The following is a 22,629-nucleotide window of genomic DNA, read 5'->3' on the forward strand; positions in this document are numbered from 1 at the left end:
ATATGGGAAAAGTTTCATTATTTTATTCAGATTAAAAACACAAATTTTATTCATTATGCAGAATCTTATACATAAGTCTACATTAGATATCCTCTATGATCAGATCTATTGCCAGTTTATTACTGTATTTCTCCCTTTTCTCTACCAAAATAATGTATATTTTTGACATCACTTTTACTATTAATACACATCTTCTAATAATTTGATGACACAGGTGTAATAGAATACATGAAGAAAAGGCCAACTAAAATGTGATAAACATAATTACAGGGTATTATTTGAGTTTATAAGTATATACACTTACAACACAACATGTAAGAAAATTATTTGTGGCATTACCGTTGCTACATACACTGTCAGCGCTTTATTTTGTTTAAGATCCTATTAACAGCCAGGGTCATTTAAGGACGTGCCTGGTTTTGGAGGTGGGGAAATGCCGGAGCACCCTGAGAAAAACCACCGACCTATGGTCAGTACCAGACAACTACCCAATGTTGGTTTCAAACTTGCAACCTAGAGGTGGAGGACTAGTGATAAAGTGTTGGGACACCTTAACCACTCAGCCATTGCAGCCCCCATTGTCAGTGCAACAATGATAACATTTGATTGTCCAATATTATTTACTACTAAGTGTAAACAAACTTATAACACGAGTCACTTGTAAATTTGATCATGGTACTGTACACTTCACAATTCAGTGTATAGATATATATACTGGTGGTCCTTTATCTGATGAAGGAACAGCTAGAGCGTAGTTATCAAAAACATCACACAAAGATTTTCTTACTGGTTTTGCTTTATGAAATGATTTCTACAAAAATATTAATTTTCATAATTTTCTTGTCACTAGGAACATGCAGAAAGACGGTAATCTTCACAATGGAGACTTGATTAAAGCTCACCTCTGTCAAACAATTCAGTGAAGTCTGTATTGCATATAACATGAAAATATTCAACAGCACAGAATAAAGTAAACTACAGATTTCTTCAGATCAATACAAGGAAAGATGTTAATTAAATCATATAAAACAATTTCTAAAACATCTCACATGACTTTCACACAATATACATAATACATTACTGGCAGAACAGAACATATCTTATCTATACAATCATGATTTTGCAGAGATTGATTCAAAGCATATCTTATGAACCTCTGGTATTGCTTCACTTTCACATAAGTCTTCACTTTTAACAGGAATATTGCACATATTATGACAAGAACAAACATAATCTATGCCTTACAAATGCATTCATACACAATTATAAGATTTTGACATTTTCTCAGCATTTACACAATAAAATTATGCCATTCCATGAACTGTTGTTCCCATTAAATTGGTGATTCAATTTCCATAAAATTGCATTCATTTTTGAAACGCCTCTGCATTATAGTCTAAACATCCTGCTTCTGTTATGATGACATCCACACACTGTATCTCCCTGTAACCTCAACATACTGTATCTACCATGGTATCCTCGACAACACACTGTATCTACCATGGTAACCTCAACACACTGTATCTACCATGGTATCCTCGACAACACACTGTATCTACCATGGTATCCTCGACAACACACTGTATCTACCATGGTAACCTCAACACACTGTATCTACCATGGTATCCTCGACAACACACTGTATCTACCATGGTAACCTCAACACACTGTATCTACCATGGTAACCTCAACACACTGTATCTACCCTGGTAACCTCAACACACTGTATCTACCATGGTAACCTCAACAACACACTGTATCTACCCTGGTAACCTCAACAACACACTGTATCTACCATGGTAACCTCAACACACTGTATCTACCATGGTAACCTCAACACACTGTATCTACCATGGTATCCTCGACAACACGCTGTATCTATCATGGTAACCTCACGTATCTACCATGGTAACCTAAAAACATCATATCTATCATGGTAACCTCAACACACTGTATCTACCCTGGTAACCTCACGTATCTACCATGGTAACCTCAACACACTACCATGGTAACCACAACACATCGCATCTACCATGGTAACCTCAACACATCATATCCACCATGGTAACCTAAACACATTGTATCCACCATGGTAACCTCAACACATTGTATCCACCATGGTAACCTAAACACATTGTATCCACCATGGTAACCTCAACACATCGTATCCACCATGGTAACCTCAACACATTGTATCTACCATGGTAACCTCAACACATCGCATCTACCATGGTAACCTCAACACATCGTATCCACCATGGTAACCTCAACACATCGCATCTACCATGGTAACCTCAACACATTGTATCCACCATGGTAACCTAAACACATCGTATCCACCATGGTAACCTCAACACATCGTATCCACCATGGTAACCTCAACACATTGTATCCACCATGGTAACCTCAACACATCGTATCCACCATGGTAACCTCAACACATCGCATCTACCATGGTAACCTCAACACATTGTATCCACCATGGTAACCTAAACACATCGTATCCACCATGGTAACCTCAACACATCGTATCCACCATGGTAACCTCAACACATTGTATCCACCATGGTAACCTCAACACATCGTATCCACCATGGTAACCTCAACACATCGTATCCACCATGGTAACCTCAACACATTGTATCTACCATGTTAACCTCAACACATCGTATCCACCATGGTAACCTCAACACATCGTATCCACCATGGTAACCTCAACACATTGTATCTACCAACACTGTATCTACCATGTTAACCTCAACACATCGTATCCACCATGGTAACCTGAACACATTGTATCCACCATGGTAACCTCAACACATCGTATCTACCATGTTAACCTCAACACATTGTATCCACCATGTTAACCTCAACACATTGTATCCACCATGGTAACCTCAACACATCGCATCTACTATGGTAACCTCAACACATTGTATCCATCAACACTGTATCTACCATGGTAACCTCAACACATTGTATCCACCATGGTAACCTCAACACATTGTATCCACCATGGTAACCTCAACACATTGTATCCACCATGGTAACCTCAACACATTGTGTCCACCATGGTAACCTCAACACATTGTATCCACCATGGTAACCTCAACACATTGTATCCACCATATACTGTATCTACCATGGTAACCTCAACACATTGTATCCACCATGGTAACCTCAACACATTGTATCCACCATGGTAGCCTCAACACATTGTATCTACCATGGTAACCTCAACACATCGTATCCACCATGGTAACCTCAACATATTGTATCTACCAACACTGTATCTACCATGGTAACCTCAACACATTGTGTCTACCAACACTGTATCTACCATGGTAACCTCAACACATTGTATCTACCAACACTGTATCTACCACGGTAACCTCAAAACATTGAACTACCATGGTAACCTCAATTTTACCTACCAAAACACCAATATCAAAATACTGTCTCTGCAACTAACTGACCACAATGCTTTTACCTTGTTGATAGGCATCAAAATATTAAGAACAGTACTGGTACCTATTCTATAATATCTATACCAAAACATGTGATGACCATGTCTCAAACATGTTAAATACTGGATGGAATTACAATTTTTTAAAACACAGAATACAACTTTTGACTGTCTTTAAAAGATGATTTCAACTATAGAAGTGATCCTGACTGTTTCATCGTCTTCGCCCCCGCCTATTATTAGTGTAGGGTCTATTGTATGAGCGTGGCTTATGTGTGGAGAGTTGTTTGGCTTGTTGGTGGACGGCGCTGAGCTTACTAGTTCCAGGGAGAGCAGCTGGTTTTGTTGACATGGCAAATTCACCTTGTGTCTTTTCCATATTCTTTAGCTTCTCCTCAATGGCTTTAATTGTGCTCTCGGGGCTGCAACAGAGACACAAATTCTGATATCTAAATCTTCACTAAATGGAAGTTATTAACAAATTAAGCAGTTCATCAGATTTAAGAGGTTCTAATATGGAAACAAGTAAAAATAAAACTGAAGAAAGCTTTTTCTTCTGAAGCTTAGACATAACAATAGAGTAGAGCATGGATTTTCAGAAAAAGATATTTCTGCTAAACACATGATCTGGAGTGGAAGTTGTTACATTGCCATCTGTACCATTGAAGCAGGAGGACACTACTTGACATGACCCCATTGCAAAACAGAACCACTAAATATGTTTCCAAACATATACCCAAGTATGTACACACGTGGAGGGATCAATTAAGGGTTATCTAAACCATCTTTAGATCAGATATTAGTGCCCATGAGGCAGTTCCAGAAAATTAATATTGGTAGTATGAATTTTATACATCAAGTAGCTAGCTTTTAGCTCACAAAATATTACCTTTGATTATCATCCTTTGTACTGAAGGTGACAGGATCTTTCTTGACACAGAGTCTAGGTGCAAGCTCCAGGTCCTGAATGGAGAGGTCATAATGTATGTAATGCTAAAATTTTAGAGCATTAAAGAAATGGAGGGGGTGGGGCAGTATCTACTTTCTTTTGGATGAAATGATAAGGATGACATATTACTGGATAACAAAGATGAAGGTGAGTTATTGTCAAAAGATAATCAGGCTTTACAGCAAATGCCATACATTAATCAAAAGCTGTTATATAATAGAGTAACAATATAATAAAAAGATATATTTATTGAACCTGCTCTCTACAATCCAAAACTCTTTGCAAACAAGACAAATTATATACAGTGCAGTCTCAACAGAATCCAGTTTAGAAACAATCTACTATAAATGGAAAATCAGCCAATTTCCCTAAATATCTCTAAAACCGCTTTAATGAATGAGATTATTAACCCTTCTCATTAAAAAGATAGGAACTCCTTAACTGTAATTATAAAGAGAGGATAAGAAGGGAATCTGGTCACTTCCCTCATACTTACATTTTTCTCAGCATGAGCCCATTTGACAATCATTCGTTTAGACAAGGCCAGTTTCCCATTAAGACCTTTCACTGCCTTTTCAGCATCCTGGAAAAAACAGAACACATCTATTTAGTCACCATAAGATAGTCATTTAAAACAAGCACACTGAGTATTACTTAAGGAAAACATGTCCCCTACTGGCCCAGCTAAATACAGTAACACTGACCTGGACCTAAAAACCCCGGGGACTAATAAGATACTGCAATAGACTTGTTAGTCATATTAAGACAGTGTACACTTAAAGTTTCTTCATAAAGCAGTACAATGGTGCATGTGACCAGTGTTAGGTAATGGGTGTGGACTGTTGAGAAGTGGGTGTGACATGTATATAATGGGTGTGACAAGGGCTAGGTTATGCATGTGACCAGTGTTAGGTAATGGGTATGGACTGTTGAGAAGTGGATGTGACATGTATATAATGGGTGTGACAAGGGCTAGGTTATGCATGTGACCAGTGTTGGGTAATGGGTATGGACTGTTGAGAAGTGGGCGTGACATGTTACAAAATGGGTGTGACCGATTGAGTAGTGGATGTGACAATGTTAGGTAATGGGTGTGGACTGTTGAGAAGTGGGTGTGACATGTTACAAAATGGGTGTGACCGATTGAGTAGTGGATGTGACAATGTTAGGTAATGGGTGTGGACTGTTGAGAAGTGGGTGTGACATGTTACAAAATGGGTGTGACCTGTTGAGTAGTGGATGTGACAATGTTAGGTAATGGGTATGGACTGTTGAGAAGTGGGTGTGACATGTTACAAAATGGGTGTGACCTGTTGAGTAGTGGATGTGACAATGTTAGGTAATGGGTGTGGACTGTTGAGAAGTGGGTGTGACATGTTACAAAATGGGTGTGACCTGTTGAGTAGTGGATGTGACAATGTTAGGTAATGGGTATGGACTGTTGAGAAGTGGGTGTGACATGTACAGTAATGGGTGTGACAAGGGCTAGGTTATGCGTGTGACCAGTGTTAGGTAATGGGTGTGACCTGTTGAGAAGTGGATGTGACATGTATATAATGGGTGTAACAAGGGCTAGGTTATGTGTGTGACCAGTGTTAGGTAATGGGTGTGGACTGTTGAGAAGTGGGTGGGACATGTTAGGTAATGGGTGTTACCTGTTGAGAAGAGGGTGTGACATGTACAGTAATGGGTGTGACAAGGGCTAGGTTATGCGTGTGACCAGTGTTAGGTAATGGGTGTGGACTGTTGAGAAGTGGGTGGGACATGTTAGGTAATGGGTGTTACCTGTTGAGAAGTGGGTGTGACATGTATATAATGGGTGTGACAAGGGCTAGGTTATGCATGTGACCAGTGTTAGGTAATGGGTATGGACTGTTGAGAAGTGGGTGTGACCTGTTGAGAAGTGGGTGTGACATGTACAGTAATGGGTGTGACAAGGGCTAGGTTATGCGTGTGACCAGTGTTAGGTAATGGGTATGGACTGTTGAGTAGTGGGTGTGACCTGTTGAGAAGTGGGTGTGACATGTACAGTAATGGGTGTGACAAGGGCTAGGTTATCCATGTGACCAGTGTTAGGTAATGGGTGTGGACTGTTGAGAAGTGGGTGTGACATGTATATAATGGGTGTGACAAGGGCTAGGTTATGCGTGTGACCAGTGTTAGGTAATGGGTATGGACTGTTGAGTAGTGGGTGTGACCTGTTGAGAAGTGGATGTGACAATGTTAGGTAATGGGTGTGACCTGTTGAGAAGTGGGTGTGACATGTATATAATGGGCGCGACAAGGGCAAGGTTATGCGTGTGACCAGTGTTAGGTAATGGGTGTGACCTGTTGAGAAGTGGGTGTGACATGTATATAATGGGCGCGACAAGGGCAAGGTTATGCGTGTGACCAGTGTTAGGTAATGGGTGTGACCTGTTGAGAAGTGGGTGTGACATGTATATTATTGGTGTGAGAAGGGCTAGGTTATGCGTGTGACCAGTGTTAGGTAATGGGTATGGACTGTTGAGAAGTGGGTGTGACAATGTTAGGTAATGGGTGTGACCTGTTGAGAAGTGGATGTGACATGTATATAATGGGTGTGACAAGGGCTAGGTTATGTGTGTGACCAGTGTTAGGTAATGGGTGTGACCTGTTGAGAAGTGGATGTGACAATGTTAGGTAATGGGTGTGACCTGTTTGGAAATGGGTGTGGTCTGTCCAGTAATAGGTGTGACTTGTTACATAGTGGGTGTAATGTGTGGACTGGCCTGGAACTGGTACCTTTCGGTGCTGATAGCTGGCAAAACAATATCCACGGGGCTTGCCAACATCAGGTCCAGACTTGTGGAGTAGAAAATCAAATCTCTTCAAGTGGCCATACTTCTGTAGCACTTTCAACAGGCTAAACCTACAAAACAGACAGCATTTCAATATTAATATTAGATGTTAATTTCTACTCTATCAATTATGTATATCTTAATGGTTTTCTCTCATTTCAATATGATATATGAATAAAATTATACTTATTATATGACTCTATATAAGCCTTCTAGCTTGTAAGTGAATACTGTTCAAGATAATCAGTGTTTGTTGTCCTATATTCTGGGAGTAATAAATTTATATACCAGATACAGTTGTATATCCATCAAAACCTAAAGCAGTTTATCAGTATAGGCATGAGTGCCTTTAGGTTGGAAACGTATATAACATTAATATATACTATATGCCCTATTAAAGTAATTGATATGTGGAAGTACAGACACAACTATCTGTTTCTTTTTTATATTCAATTTGCAACAAGACAAAGATTAATAATCCTAGGACAAGAAAAAGTACTACCAGGGTATCTATAAATACTTTAAGTGTTAAACATTCTCTTAGGCTAACTTTGAGCCAAAGACTAAATACTATATTCATATTGCAATTACATAAACTGTATGTACTCTTTATTAATATAGTGAGGAAAAAAGACACCTACTCTGTAAGGCGAGAGTCAAGGTTACCAAGCCATACCCTGCAATTGTCAGTGACATCACTGTAGGGGTCGTTGGGTACAGTAATTTGGTCCTGTCCTGTACTCAGACCCTGGAAATAAAAATATTCCTCAAAATTAAAAAAAAAAAATCTTCATATTAAATATCTTGTATAACTAAATCACAGGAATGTTTCATTTGAAACAAGTCCCATGTCTGCTGTGATCACCTGCAGCATTGTCGGAAACCCACAAGACTGCGTTTGTTGTTTGACAATGCACAGCCAGATGACGACAAACAACAATTTCTTTGTTTTTTTATGGCTGTACACATATGAAGTCATACAAAAATAAAAACTCAAACATGATAATAAAACATTTATTTAATATAAAACAAATATTTAAAAAAAAAAATGGTAAAACCTTGCTATAAACTTGTGTATGCCATGTAGCCAAGGACAGCTCATGAAAGTCTAAAGACTTAAAATTATTTCCCTTGAGCTTGATGCTTTACGAGATACTTCAGTATTAATTTTGTTATCAATAATATAAAAAAAAATGATATAAATTTTAAAATAAAATCATACACTTTTCTGAATCACTACAATGCCTCACAACCTATAAATGAATTACCAGGTATTATGGATATAGAGGAAAGCAACACATGAAGTTTAAAGACAAATTAAGGCCTGAACACAGAAAAGGTGAGGCACCATGGCCACAAGTTCTAGTTTAAGATATACACACTTATATACTGTACAGTATGTGTTGATAGTTTAGTAACACTAAAAACAGGTATGAAAATCACAGCAAGATGAGTGAATTATTGAGTTATGATTCTTTTTTCTACATTGGGATTTTATAATCTAGAGTACGTACACTGATGTCTGAAATGGCCTTGCAATATGTCTGTCCTTAAAACCCAAGCTTAACCCGAGTGGTACAATGATACGGAATTTCTGCTTATCCAAATTACATTTCTATTTTCTTTGATATTATGAAACTATAAGGTGAACTACATGTAAATATGTAGAAAGATCCATGTAAACATACAAAATGGGCCCTCTAATGTTGTTATGCAAGATGTATATCACTGCATCTATAATGAGAATTTCTCCTCTTGGTACACAGTACATTTTCATAATTTTCCAAAGGATATACGATCAGTACTTGATACAAAAAAAAAAAAAAAAAAATTCTGTTGCAATTGTAGCCTTTGTTTAGAATTTAGAATGCTCCAGGTGAGTATTATGACTGACAAAGCTGATTTCCTAGCAGATAGGTGGAATAGTCAACCAATTAACATCTCAACCTCAAGACATTCAACTGAATAATTTCTCCTGCTGGCTTCCATAATTTTCCAAAGGACATGATAACACGTTTATATATGCAGAAAAATAAAAAAAATTATTTTGCTTCAACTGTAGCTGTTGTTTGAAGTTTACATGTATAGAATTCTCCAGGCGTGTCTATGTTATTCTAAAAGATAAAACTGATTCCCTAACAGATAGGTAAAATAGTCAACCAATTAACACCGTTTGACCCGGAGGCTTCCTCTGCCCCAAGACATTAAATGTATAGCATGTATACACATCAATGTACTGGTAAACAAAATGGTAGATCGAGTGTCCCCGAGTACTCATGATATAACTAGGAAAGAACAGTTTAAATTGGTCATTTTTTCTTAAAACTTGGAGATGCGTCCCCAGAGTTATGTATGAAAACAAGAGGCCCATGAGCCTTATCAGTCTTCTGAGTTCTGACATGTAATACCAGGATATTGAACACATATCAGCTCTGTGACCTTGAAAGAAGATCAAGGTTTGTTGATTTGAACAAACTTTGTAGTCCTTCATCCAAGCATCCTTCTGGCATAAAATCATGACTGCCTCTTGACTATTAGAAAGAAGTTGTTTAAAATTTTGAACACATTTGACCAATGTGACCTTGAAAAAAGGTCATGGCCATTCTAAAGAACAAACTTAGTAGTACATTGTACTTCATAACAGCAGGCTATGTAGCTACTTGCCCAATATCATGACTCTGCAGGCTTACTGGTTAGTCATTTAAAGATTTTTTTAACACATTTGACCCTTGTGACCTTGAAAGTAGGTGAAGATTATTCATAAGAGAAAAACTTGGTAGCCTATTATTCTTGCTATGCGCCAGGCCAAATATTACAACCCTAGGTCTCTGAGTTACTTTGAACATAGGTCAAGGACATTCATTTGAACAAACTTGGTAGCCTTTCATGCCAGCATGCTACTAGCATAATATTAAGACCCTTGCCACTAATACTATAAGTTATTGAGAAGAAGTCATCCTGACCTTTCCAAAAAAGCAGGTATGTATAGCAGATCCTTTTCTTAGAAGAGTTTTAAAAAATTCTTAAACTTCCAAAACAATTAAGATATCACAAAGTGGTCTTGCAAATGGTACCAACCACTGAGACTGATCTTTCCTCTACTTTTTAATTAATTCCTCTTTACCTCTTAATCATTTAATAATAATTAAAACTTTCATATGAAGAAAGATCTATAAACTTTCTGACAATGTGATAACAAACTTAAATTTAACCAAAAACAAAGTTGACCATTTAATTCTGCTTATCAGACTCAAAACTCAAAAGAATGGGCACAACTAAGTACTTCTCAAAAGGTAGTGATACTTCTAACAGACTTCAACTGGCAGAATCCAAGATGGCTGCCTGTCAGCAATTTTGTTTTCCCGATGAGACTCAAAATTGAATGGGCACATATAGGAACCAGGGGAAACCTACTACATATTGAGAAATATATCCCTCCAGAATTCTCAAAAAATAGCAATAATAATGACTGGTTAGACAGATGACGGAACATGGACGTATGACGATTGGTATCAGATGGTAGGCTTAAAGCCCAACAATTATTTATCATTACAATGCCCATATACTATATAATGTAGAAATATGAGGATGGCAGTCAAACCGCAGTCCTAAAGGCCACCATGGAATCTGTCAATCTTAGAGGCTACCTGTTTTGGTTCTCAGTATGATGTATAACACAGTTTATTGTGTATGGACTTTGATATACCTAAAGGCTAGTATCTATCTTCTCCTTTGAGTGGCTTTTACAATATACATTTCATTAGCATTCTCAACATTCCAGGGATTACATCAAGATTAACAGTAGCCATTGAATTTTGAAGACGATATAGCTGCAAAATAGCCATGAAGCTTTAATTATCACACATGATAAATGTACTAAAATCTTTTATCCTGTTAGATAAATAAATCAGAACAAAACACTGTGTATCACAAATAATGGTATTTTATTCTCTTTACCGTAAACCATAGATATACATGTACATTTTATTAAACACAATTAAGACATGCAATCACAGATTTTATAAGCAGCTAGCACAAAAATGTAAAAACTAATTATATATTTATTATTTTTAAATAATTTAACTATTGTAACGTTCTAATTTTTTTATATATTTATTATTTTTAAATAATTCAACTATTGTAACGTTCTAATTTTTGTTCATAGTATATAACCATTCTTTAATGTTCAAACGATTTTATTCAATCAATTTCTTGTATTTTGACTGGCTATACTTTTTAGTGAGCCAGTGATCAAACATAAATAAACACAAACATAAACACTTTATATGTACATACTGTATCTCAGTGACAAGATATGGCTAAACATTATTTAACATTAATTTATAGGAATTAAATTGATCACCAAATTCCAATTAAATCTCAGATAATCTCATACATTTATCCAGACACATACTTTAAAGAGGCAGTTTAGTTTTAGTAAATACTTGTGTAATTATAAGTGTATTACTACATCATTCCAGTATTAAAATCATATCAAGCACAAGTATATACAGATGTACAGTATATGCAGTTTGTCAGTTGTAAACCTAACTCAAGAATCATAAAAATTTAAATTATCTACAGCCACATGAAAAAAAACTTTAACATTAATTGCACCGATGCCTTATCTGTAAGCACTAAAATGCCTTCAATTTTGCCCTGGAAGCCAGCCCAGTTTATATAAAATGAACACTTTGGTATTTCAGTCCTATCTTGTTTTTAGCAGTGCAGCTTTAAAATCTGGAGTTCTTAATCAAACAGAATCCAAATTTAAAGTCTTTCAAATACCTTGGTAATATTTGAAACATGGAATGATGCCTCCAGGGAGTAAGGATAACAGTAAACACATTCCAATAAGATGAATTCATAAGTAACCCAATGTCTTCGCCTGATATAAAGCTACACATTCTAACTAAATCAAGTGAACAGAAATATTTACCATATAGATCTGACATACAAGTTAATTAGTATATATATCCTACTACCTGGTATCATCTTTCTTCTGTTTTTATACACAGATATTAAATTAGTCACATGTATTTGAAATCTAACCCTATATAACATTCATTCATTTGAATGTTCTAGATCTTTTTTTTTACATAAGTTTGATAATCTCATTCATGTAATATGGTTATACATGTATATATATTATATAATTTCAATTATATATATCAAGAAATACATGTTTTTTGATAATAATATATTTTGGTCTACATTGTGGTTAATTTCAATACCATAACTTAATAATAATTATATACATGAAATAAAATGGTAAAACTACATCAGTAACAAAATGATAATGGCACAAATTTTCCAGAAATCATTATATTATAAGCTGTAATATGTTGTTTAGATATCTTTACAACAGCCTCGTCTATCATACATGTATGTGCATGTAAAATTAATTTACAAAAGGAGACAATATTTTGTACTATATATGAAGATTATATCAAAATTATTTGGTCTTTAAAACATGCAAGAAAAGTATCTTAAATAGTTGTAGTCCAATATGAACACAAACTGCAGTTCTCATGATCTGATATCATTTACTTCCTGTGCTCGATGGGGATCAGTTTGTCCCTTGGCCCATGCAGAGCAGGAAGAGGGGCCTCAATGGTCAGCATACCATCAGTGCTCAATTTAGAAATGAGATGTTCTGGATTGACTTCCCGAGGAATGACATACTGGCGACAATATTCTCGATTGACTTTCTTCCCGGTATCATTTTCCTCATGTTTAGCCTGCACAGTTAGTTGGTTTCCATTGGTTTTCACATTAATTTCCTCTGGTTTGAATTGTCTGACATCAAACTGGAGATGAAATTTCCGAGAACCATCATGATCCTCCCTGATAGGATTGTCCATGCGAAAGTTTTCTGATAGCCTCCAATCATCCACAGTATGTGAAACTGGAAGTTGACCGCGCATGTTTTGCATCATACGATTCATTTCATTACTCATACGCTTCATGTCCTGGTTGATGTTGGACATCTGGTTACTCTCTTCCTGGAAATTCCATCTACGGTTGGGGTTTTCCAAAGGGAAGGTTGGCTCATTCAGTCCAGAGGAGGTCCAAGCCGGAGACAAAGGCATAGGGTAGCTTGGAGGAGGATGAGGTGGAAATCCAGAACTGGAGGAAACCATGGAGTTGGGAAACATGTAAGGCCTGGACCAGTAGTCCGATTCCCAACGAACTGGTATATGTCTGACCATCGACATTTTAGCTGTTTCTGATCACGTCACAGTAATGTATATTTCACCACCAACAGGTATTTTCAGTGTTCAGCTGATGCACCTATCAGGCAAATGTCAGGCACATCAATGTAGCAGCAGATTATGATGCTAGCAATGCAGCAAGGTGTTTATATAGCAATGCTGAACCGTCAACTTGAACCTTCTAGAACTGCATGAGTGGTAATAAACCGTGTCTTTCTCATGTAAACATGGATGACATCAGTTAAAGGGAATTCAAACAACAGACACAAAGCTTCAGAAGTAAGCACTCATAGCCACAGGCCAGCAGGTTGTAAATAGAGAGAGCACTCCTGTTTAAGGCCATGCACATTAAGATGTTATGTACTACAGCACTGATCTGTTTTACAGACAGTACATTGAGCCTCAATACTGTTTATCATTATCTAATACACACCACGTATATACTCAAATTAAAATCATACATGTCTTGTACTGGTAATTGGTTGCATTGTAGACCCAAGATTTTTTATGTAAATTTCCTCACATTCACTATTGTATTATGGTTTCACCAAAACTTTTCTAAAGAGTGTAGCATGTTATCTTACATTACAAAACAGTATGGATACTAACTATAACATTGTCCTACAACTAATGTTTAGTTACCTAAAGTTACAATGATGCTATTCCATCGGCCCTTACTTGAAAAAAATATACAGTGACCATTGGACCGATATTTTCTATCATAATTTCCTATAATTAGTACAGACAACTGTAATTGTTATATGAATGTCTATAGTTTTAATTTATTATAATTATGAGTTTTTGAAATAAAAGTTCCATTCTGACAAGTTGATTTCTACTTTTTTTTGTCAAATGAAAATTGGCAAATTTCTGATAATGACTCATATATTGTATATCTACATCCATCTTAAAAAAAAAAATCTATCTCAATCTTGACTTAACGCGATTGGTATGATCAGTATTGTTTCATGTATGGAATTAAAGTACAAAGGGAATGGTACTTTTAACTGTTCTAAAAATTATACATTTTATCAAAGAATGTGTTATTTGTTATACCTGTATAAAACTATTTTCTTTTCCAGGCACACATGAACCAGCAATGTATTATCATGTGGCCTTATAAACTCTGTAATGTGGGAGGTATAATGCTATCTGTCAGTATCATCAAGATGTTTCTCTGGGGCCTAAACTTCGCCCAGCAACATCCCAACACCTGTAACATTGAGCTGAGATGATAAATGACAACCTGTTCCTGCAGTCTTATACACTCCACCTTGTAAACAGAAACTGCCAGGCCAGCAGAGACAGTCATCACTTGATCATCAACAGTATGACAGACCTAGCTAGTTTCTAGATCTACCTCGAGCTCTACAATGTAACACATCTTGCCCCTAGCAGGTGATAAAGAGAGGTACTAGAAACTGACCAGTTTAACTGGTTGGTCTTTAACAACATAAGGACCGTCTAAGTCACACCAAACATTATCCCACAGGGGTTAGACACAAATGACCCAGAATGAAATATTAAACCTATGTTTTACCTATAGCTAGTATATAGCTACGGTAGTTGCTTCTGTACCCAAATATATTGTTTCAGTGCGTACAACCTTAAAACACTTGTAGAGCAAAAACTCTTATACATTGTATATCTACTTATTTACTACTAGCTATAGATGTTTACTTGAAATGCATAGCTTTTAAATGAAATATTTTTTTTGTTGAAAAGAAATCCATATAATTCATGTAATTCCACACAAATCCACGGAATTCCAACACTAATCCATGGAATACCACACTAATCCATGGAGGTCAACAAGTTGAAGGTACATTATTATAGTCATGTGTGAATATTACAGGTAATAAATTATAAAACAAATATCATATTTCACAAAAAAAACCAATGTATTTCTCAAAATCCACCTAAATACGTTATTTTTACCTCTAAAAATCCCTCTTTCTGAAAAAAGAGAAGACAATGTATTTTGATTATTTTAGAATTCATTCCACATGGACTAAATACTAATTTGTAAATCAATTGGAGAAGCAATTACGATTTTATATCAATTTCAAAATCTAGGTGTTTTTAACCCAAAGATACAGCAAAAATTAAAATCAATGTATAATCTGTCACTGGCCACCACCCATTTTGGTGATATATATTCTGTAGATGAAGACTAGCTGTTTTGAGATGTCCAGTTTTAGTGTTCTAACTTAAAAGTTTGGTTAAAGTTGGACATATTTTTTGAGCAAAGGATTTAAACCTAAAACTTTAAAGTGAAATGAGGACATCGATGACGGTCGTTGTAAGTTGCTGATGTGAAAGAGCCTCAATTTCAAGTTCTCTACGATTATCAAATTGACATGATCAATATTACTTTTGTTATTTAAAGATGTACAATGTATATATATCTAAATTAAAATTGAAGGACTTTGCAAGGATTTTGTTATACCAGTATGATAGCTGGTAAAGGCTGCCAGGAATTCCTGTCAATACTGAGGAACTGTTGCATATATACTATGCCCTATATGTGTACATCAAAATCTTGTAGTTTTACCTTTATGACACAGGAAGTATATCAATGCAATGAATAAAGCATTGTTGTGATTTGCACTCTCTCATTTGAGTATAGGTAATCAGGCATGATATAATAATACTACTGTTATATATACTAGCCGAAAAAAAGAAATGCAAGTTCGGTTCGGTCACCTGAGACGAAGTCTTGATAACAAAAAGGCCCAGAGACCCAATATTAGGTCTGTAGCATCCTGGGATAAAGGACTACCAAGTTTGTTCAAATGGATGATCTTGACCTTCATTCAAGATCACAGGGGCCAAATATGCTAAAATATATCAAAACTCAGGTGACTTACTGTTTAGGCCCATTGGCCTCTTGTTCTAATATAACTTTTAGACATGTGGTCTAAATTCAATAAAATTTCGCATTAACTACCTCCCTGCACTGTGAAAATGTTTTTTTAAGAAAGCATGCATCCAGGGTATTCTTGCACCATGTTTGCTGGTAAATCATCACAAATTGAATATTTGAACAGTACAGTTCAGTAACACAACATTTCTTTTCAAAGCGATTATACAGCAAAATACCGTGACTAGGGTAGGGCCATTGCTCTAATAATGCAAGGGCATTTGTAAAATCATGTAGCCAGCAATATATGGTGTACATGAGACAACAATATCCCATTTAGTTGGGGGTCTCAGAGCCATAGGGAGATTGGTGACCGTCCGAGGAGCAGACACCCACGCATTATGTCACGACATCAAGATAGAGGCATACGTCTCTTGCACCGCTAGATCTGTGACCGATTTCAGACAGCGACGGAGACAGCATGTCAAGTTATAGGCACTCATGGTCGGTGAGTGTGTCCAAAGACGGCATGGAATCGGTTTGTGGGAGTTTCAATTAAGGCCATGACATCCCTATAATAGTCTGCCACTTAGCAGAGGCAAATGCCAACATCAAATGCAGTGGCTGCTTTCACTTTACAGGTCAAATGGACAACAAGCTTAAGTCTCGCTTTACACTTTACAGGTCAAATGGACAACAAGTCTCGCTATACACTTTTTTGCCCTGCAGGTAGGGCGTAAGAATTGTACCTGCTGCCCCCATTGCATGATCGTAAGAGGCGCCTAAATTTGGGATCTGATCTTTTCACTTCTTTCTTAACTTTCTTCTTCCTAATGTCTCCCTTGACAATGCCTCACTTTTGGCCTTTAGTTGAGCGTTCGCCGCTGTGAGGAAGGCTTCGGGTTCTGTTCCCTGGCCGAGACATACCAGAGTCTTTAACAAGAGGCCCATGGGCCTTAACGGTCACCTGAGATTTGAAATATTTCAGTTAATTAAATTGACCATTTTTGGCCCCGCCCATAAGCCCCAGGGGTCAGCCAGGGCCAACATGTGCATATTATCAAACTTTCATCCCATGCTGAAAATGTTTACCAAGTTAGAATGAATTCCAATAGAAATTTTACCAAGTTAGAATGAATTCCAATAGAAATCAAACATATTATAGTCAAAAATGTGATTTCCCTATATAAACTATAGTAAAGTTTACCCCTCCCCAGGGGCAAACTTGAGACCCCAGGGTCATGAAATTCAAAATTTTAGTAAAGCACTTTAAGATGCTTTCAACTACAAAGAGTATTTGATTCCAACTTATTTCCGTCATGACAAGAAGATTTTTTAAATTTCAGTCAATTTGACCCTTTTTAGCCCCGCCCATTAGCCCCTTTGGGGTCAGTCAGGGCAAACATGTGTATGACATCAAACTGTCATCCCAAGCTGATAATGTTAACCAAATTAGAATGAATTCCAATAGAAATCAAACATATTATAGTCAAAAATGTGATTTCCCTATATAAACTATAGTAAAGTTTACCCCCTCCCCAGGGGCAAACTTGAGACCCCAGGGTCATGAAATTCACAATTTTAGTAAAGCACCTTAAGACCCTTCCAACTAGAAAGAGTATTTGATTCCACCTTATTTTGGTCTTGAGAAGAAGATTTTTGAAATTTCAGTCAATTTGGCCCTTTTTAGCCCCGCCCATCAGCCCCTGGGGGTCAGTCAGGGCCAACATGTGCATGCCATCAAACTGTCATCCCATGCTGACAATGTTTACCAAATTAGAATGAATTCCAATACAAATCAAACAAATAAGTCAAAAATGTGATTTCCCTATATAAACTATAGTAATTATATATAAAGTTTACCCCCTCCCCAGGGGCAAACGTGAGACCCCTGGGTCATGAAATTTACAATTTTTGTAAAGCACCTTAAGACCCTTCCAACTATAAAGAGTATTTGATTCGACCTTATTTTGGTCTTGAGAAGAAGATTTTTGAAATTTCAGTCAATTTGGCCCTTTTTAGCCCCGCCCATCAGCCCCTGGGAGTCAGTCAGGGCCAACATGTGCATGCCATCAAACTGTCATCCCATGCTGACAATGTTTACCAAATTAGAATGAATTCCAATACAAATCAAACAAATAAAAGTCAAAAATGTGATTTCCCTATATAAACTATAGTAAAGTTTACCCCCTCCCCAGGGGCAAACGTGAGACCCCTGGGTCATGAAATTTACAATTTTGGTAAAGCACCTTAAGACCCTTCCATCTATGAAGAGTGTTTGATTCCACCATATCTGAGAGAAGAGAAGAAGATTTTTGAAGTTTTAGTCAATTTGACAGTTTTTAGCCCCGCCCCTCAGGCCCCTGGGGGGTGGGGACCATATAATTTACAATTTTGGTTTACCTTTAGCCATAGAAGCTTCCTGCCAAATTTCATGGAATTTGGTTTAGGGGTTTTGGAGAAGAAGTTGAAAATGTAAATTGTTTACGGACGCACGACGGACGACGGACGACGACGGACAAAAGGGGATTAGAATAGGTCACTTGAGACTTTGTCTCAGGTGACCTAAAAATGGTAGTTGCTACTCCTGCTTAGCGCTCAGCATATTTGGAGTGGGACGACTGGTTCGCCCGTTGTCAGGATAATGTGACCGGGTGGGGTGTGCTGCTGGGTGTCTTTGGCAGTATGCTTCAGTGAGGTAGCACTATAAATCGGCAAAAATTCTGGCCTATCACAAGGAGACTTAACACGAACATACCGCAGCCTCCCAAAACACACATACGCACTCACCACACGCATGCATGTCGCACGCAAGGGAGGCCGTCCTTAAATTACCTTAGCTGTTAATAGTAGGGCTGGGTATTGCGGACCAAAACCGTATTGCAATATATTGCAATATTCAACAGAAACTTGCAATACGTATTGCAATATTATTGACCTTAGTACCATCAACTTGCTCGTCGTCCGCCATTTTTCGTTTCTAGTAAACAATCATAATCTCGAAAGTGCTTGATTTTAACGTAGATGTCCCATACGGCCAAGCGCTTTAGAGACAACGAAACAAGCGCCCAACCAATACGACATAATGACGTTCTCGTGTGTTTCTTTCACGTTTACATAAGTAATTTACGCTATTGGTGCCAACACATAATGTTAAATCAGTGATTAATATGCCTTTTTGTTAACCATCGCGATATACCGGTTTCCAGGGTTTGTGTACCGGTATATCGTATCGACCTGCCAAATTCGCGGTATACCGGTATTTCGATATTATCGCGCACCTCTAGTTAATAGGACGTAAAACAAAATAAACCAAACCCAACTATACACTTTACAGGTCAAATGGATGACAATAAATGTGTCTATCGATGATGTGGTGAGCGATATTCTGATGCTTGTGTATATAACGAGAGTGATAGATTTGGGGGAGCATCTGTTATGGTATTGGCTGGGATATCTCAAGGCGTGAAAACACTTCTCCTGGTAATCTATGGTAATCTAACTGTTACAGCAGGAGATATCAGGATCAGGTCTTGAGACCATGCATTTTTTCTCTTATCCATCAGTACGTTACCTTACATTGCAGCAGGACAATGCCAGGCACCATGTTGCTAGGGGTTTTTGTGGCAGTTTAGATCAAACGAACGTTTCAGTTCTTGATTGGCCAACATACAATACAGATATGTCCCTAATCGAGCATTTGTGGGATGAGCTAGACAAGAGGGTAAGGAAGCGTGTCAACACCCCATATCTCTCAACTCATTGCACCAGGCCCTTATTCGGGAGTTGAATAATATCCCTCAAAGGGCAATAAACACCCTGATGGGGTTAATGTTAAGGAGAGTAAAGAGCAGAGACTGATGCCAGAGGTGGAACATACGCTACTGATTTGGATCAGGAAATGGTGTAGGGTACCCTTGTTTTAATGATATTCACGCAAACACTGTGCGTGTCTGTGATATAGGACAACAAAAATCATCAAAATGTGTTCAGTAATGACGAAATAATAGAGAAAACCACACTATGAACACATCATAAAAGAATCATGTAGAATGATAACTAACTATCTAAAATAAACTTGTTTCTTTTTTCCACTAATATATACACTGTATAGTCCAAACAAGGAGCCAATCTTGTTATAATTGGGCCTAATTCGCTTTGTACATATTGTATATATACAGATACCATAAATGATCATACTAGCCTTATTCCTATCCAGCTGTTATATATCCTGTAGAATTCTGCTACCGTGCAGTTAAATATTTTAAAAAAAATTTGCAAAATGAACCTCAAAACACTATACGCGAATATTTACAGTAACATACATCTATATGCATGGTAACAAAATATTGGTGCACGGCATCCAGTTGACCCTTGATTTTTAGCAATTTCGGAAGTCAAATCACAATATCTCATCAGAAATCTGAAGGGTCAAAACATATGCCAAATAGATATATTCCTTCAAACACAAGAGTCAAATCTGATTTTTGGGAGTCAAAAAAATTCTATAGAGCTACTGGGTGCATGCCCTTTGGTATTGTTGGATACACCATGTTTCTGATAGGGTGATAACTTAAACAGGGTCTTGTTATATATAATGCGGTTTACCTAGCTATATAGCTATACATATATCTATTTAGCAATAGATTTCAGATCAAAGATTTCTAAATTATAAGCATTCTTCAATTTTTATTTAAAATTCATTCATTTTTAAACAACTAATATATATATAATGAGATTTTAGAAGAAAATGTCTTTTTCCTTGAGGCTATATTAAGATAAAAGTAATGTTACTTTAATCTGCATGGGTTCAGGAATACTAATATGGTCATGATCAGTGACCAAGAATGGCATATACATGTATATCAATGATAAACAAATTGAAAAGTAAAATATCACATTACTAGGTAATACAAATAACTTTTTACAATACAAATGAATCAGATATACATAATATATGTGAAGTATACATGCATAAAACATATAGAAAGTTTTGGAAAACGAGGGAGATGCGTAACAGGTTTTAATTTATGATTGTAAATTTACAAATGCTGTACATTATAATATACCCCGTAGGTATAAGGAAATCAAAGAAGTGATAAAAAGTACCCTGCCTGCATGTTCTGAGGTTCGAAATAATGATCTCTCTCTGTTCAAGCAGACATGTACATTTTGTAACACTAGAATTTTTTGCTAGCCCGAGCTTGTAATGTATAAAGTCTTTTAGTTCCATGGAAGCCATGCTCTCAATCCCCCGATATATATACATTAGATGGTTTTCATTTGAATAAATTGGCCAACAGCAACTGTAATAGGAAAAAGTGTAACAAAACTAGACTGGTATGGACTATACACCAACCTGGCCCGGTGTACCTAATGAGTGACCAGGGAGTGTCCAGGGACATTTTTCACGCCCAGGTTTTTCGTTACTGAAGATTTTTTTATTATTTTTTCTGTAACATACTTATGAGACCATTATCTAACACCATGCAAAATTATCAAAAAATATAAATCAACGACTTCCAGGGCGTGTAAAAACCTCCCTGGACACTCATGTGCTGACCGCAACCATAATACAGGGACACTTCATCGTAACTTCATAAGATTTAATGGTAAAATGTAGTATTATGCACTCGTCTGATCGAAGTTAAATTTTGCACGATGTTAGATAAAGGTATAATCTTTATGTTACAGAAAAAAATAATAAAAAAATATAAATCAACGACTTCCTGGGCGTGAAAAATACGCCCGGGACACTCCGAGTGCACGCTGCACTGCAGCTTCATCGGTGCATTTTCATAATATGTACTGGTCCGAGTGAAGTGAGATTTTGCATGGTGGTAGATAATGGGATAATAACTACGTTACAGAAAAAAACATCAAAAAATCTTCATTAACGAATTCCTGGGCGTGAAAAATATCTACCTGGACACTCCTTAGGCTTACTCCCTGGTCACTCATTAGGTGCACCTGGCCAATTACTAATTTACTATAAGTAGCTCATGGTCAAATGGTTAGAGTGCCTAGCACCCATTTGGAGGTCCCACTTCCATCCAAAGGGTTGGATATGAATTTAGGGAGTCAAAAACATACTCTCAAAGGTCTCCTGATACCATATCAAATCATTACAGCTATGCTTACACTAATTTTGTAAAATACATACCCCTAAAGCCATTGGACGGAATGCCTAATTTCTGAAGGTAGGCCTTTAAAGAAATTGCAGACCTATTTTGTTAAAAGGGATTTCCCCATTTCCTCATGTCGCCATATTTGAATTACGGAACTTCTTGTGGCTCGTGATTGTTTCGGAAGTAAGA

The 22,629-nt window shown here is 37.0% G+C and overlaps 2 protein-coding genes across 2 annotated transcripts; both read right to left on the reverse strand.

The window, feature by feature from the left end:
* Positions 1-8: 8 nt before the first annotated feature.
* LOC117320200 (probable RNA-binding protein 18) lies at positions 9-22,593 on the reverse strand. The gene is made up of 6 exons (XM_033874859.1): positions 22,476-22,593; positions 7,876-7,982; positions 7,179-7,305; positions 4,912-4,998; positions 4,356-4,429; positions 9-3,888 (listed from the first exon to the last, which is right to left on the reverse strand). Exons 1-6 carry the CDS (start codon positions 22,485-22,487, stop codon positions 3,681-3,683), a joined length of 615 nt encoding a protein of 204 aa, XP_033730750.1. The 5' UTR covers positions 22,488-22,593; the 3' UTR covers positions 9-3,680.
* LOC117320188 (alpha-crystallin B chain-like) lies at positions 11,840-13,667 on the reverse strand. The gene has a single exon (XM_033874852.1). The coding sequence runs from the start codon at positions 13,450-13,452 to the stop codon at positions 12,781-12,783; it is 672 nt and encodes a 223-aa protein (XP_033730743.1). The 5' UTR covers positions 13,453-13,667; the 3' UTR covers positions 11,840-12,780.
* Positions 22,594-22,629: the final 36 nt, after the last annotated feature.

The sequence above is a fragment of the Pecten maximus genome, chromosome 2, assembly GCF_902652985.1.
Source record: "Pecten maximus chromosome 2, xPecMax1.1, whole genome shotgun sequence".
Lineage (NCBI taxonomy): Eukaryota > Metazoa > Mollusca > Bivalvia > Pectinida > Pectinidae > Pecten > Pecten maximus.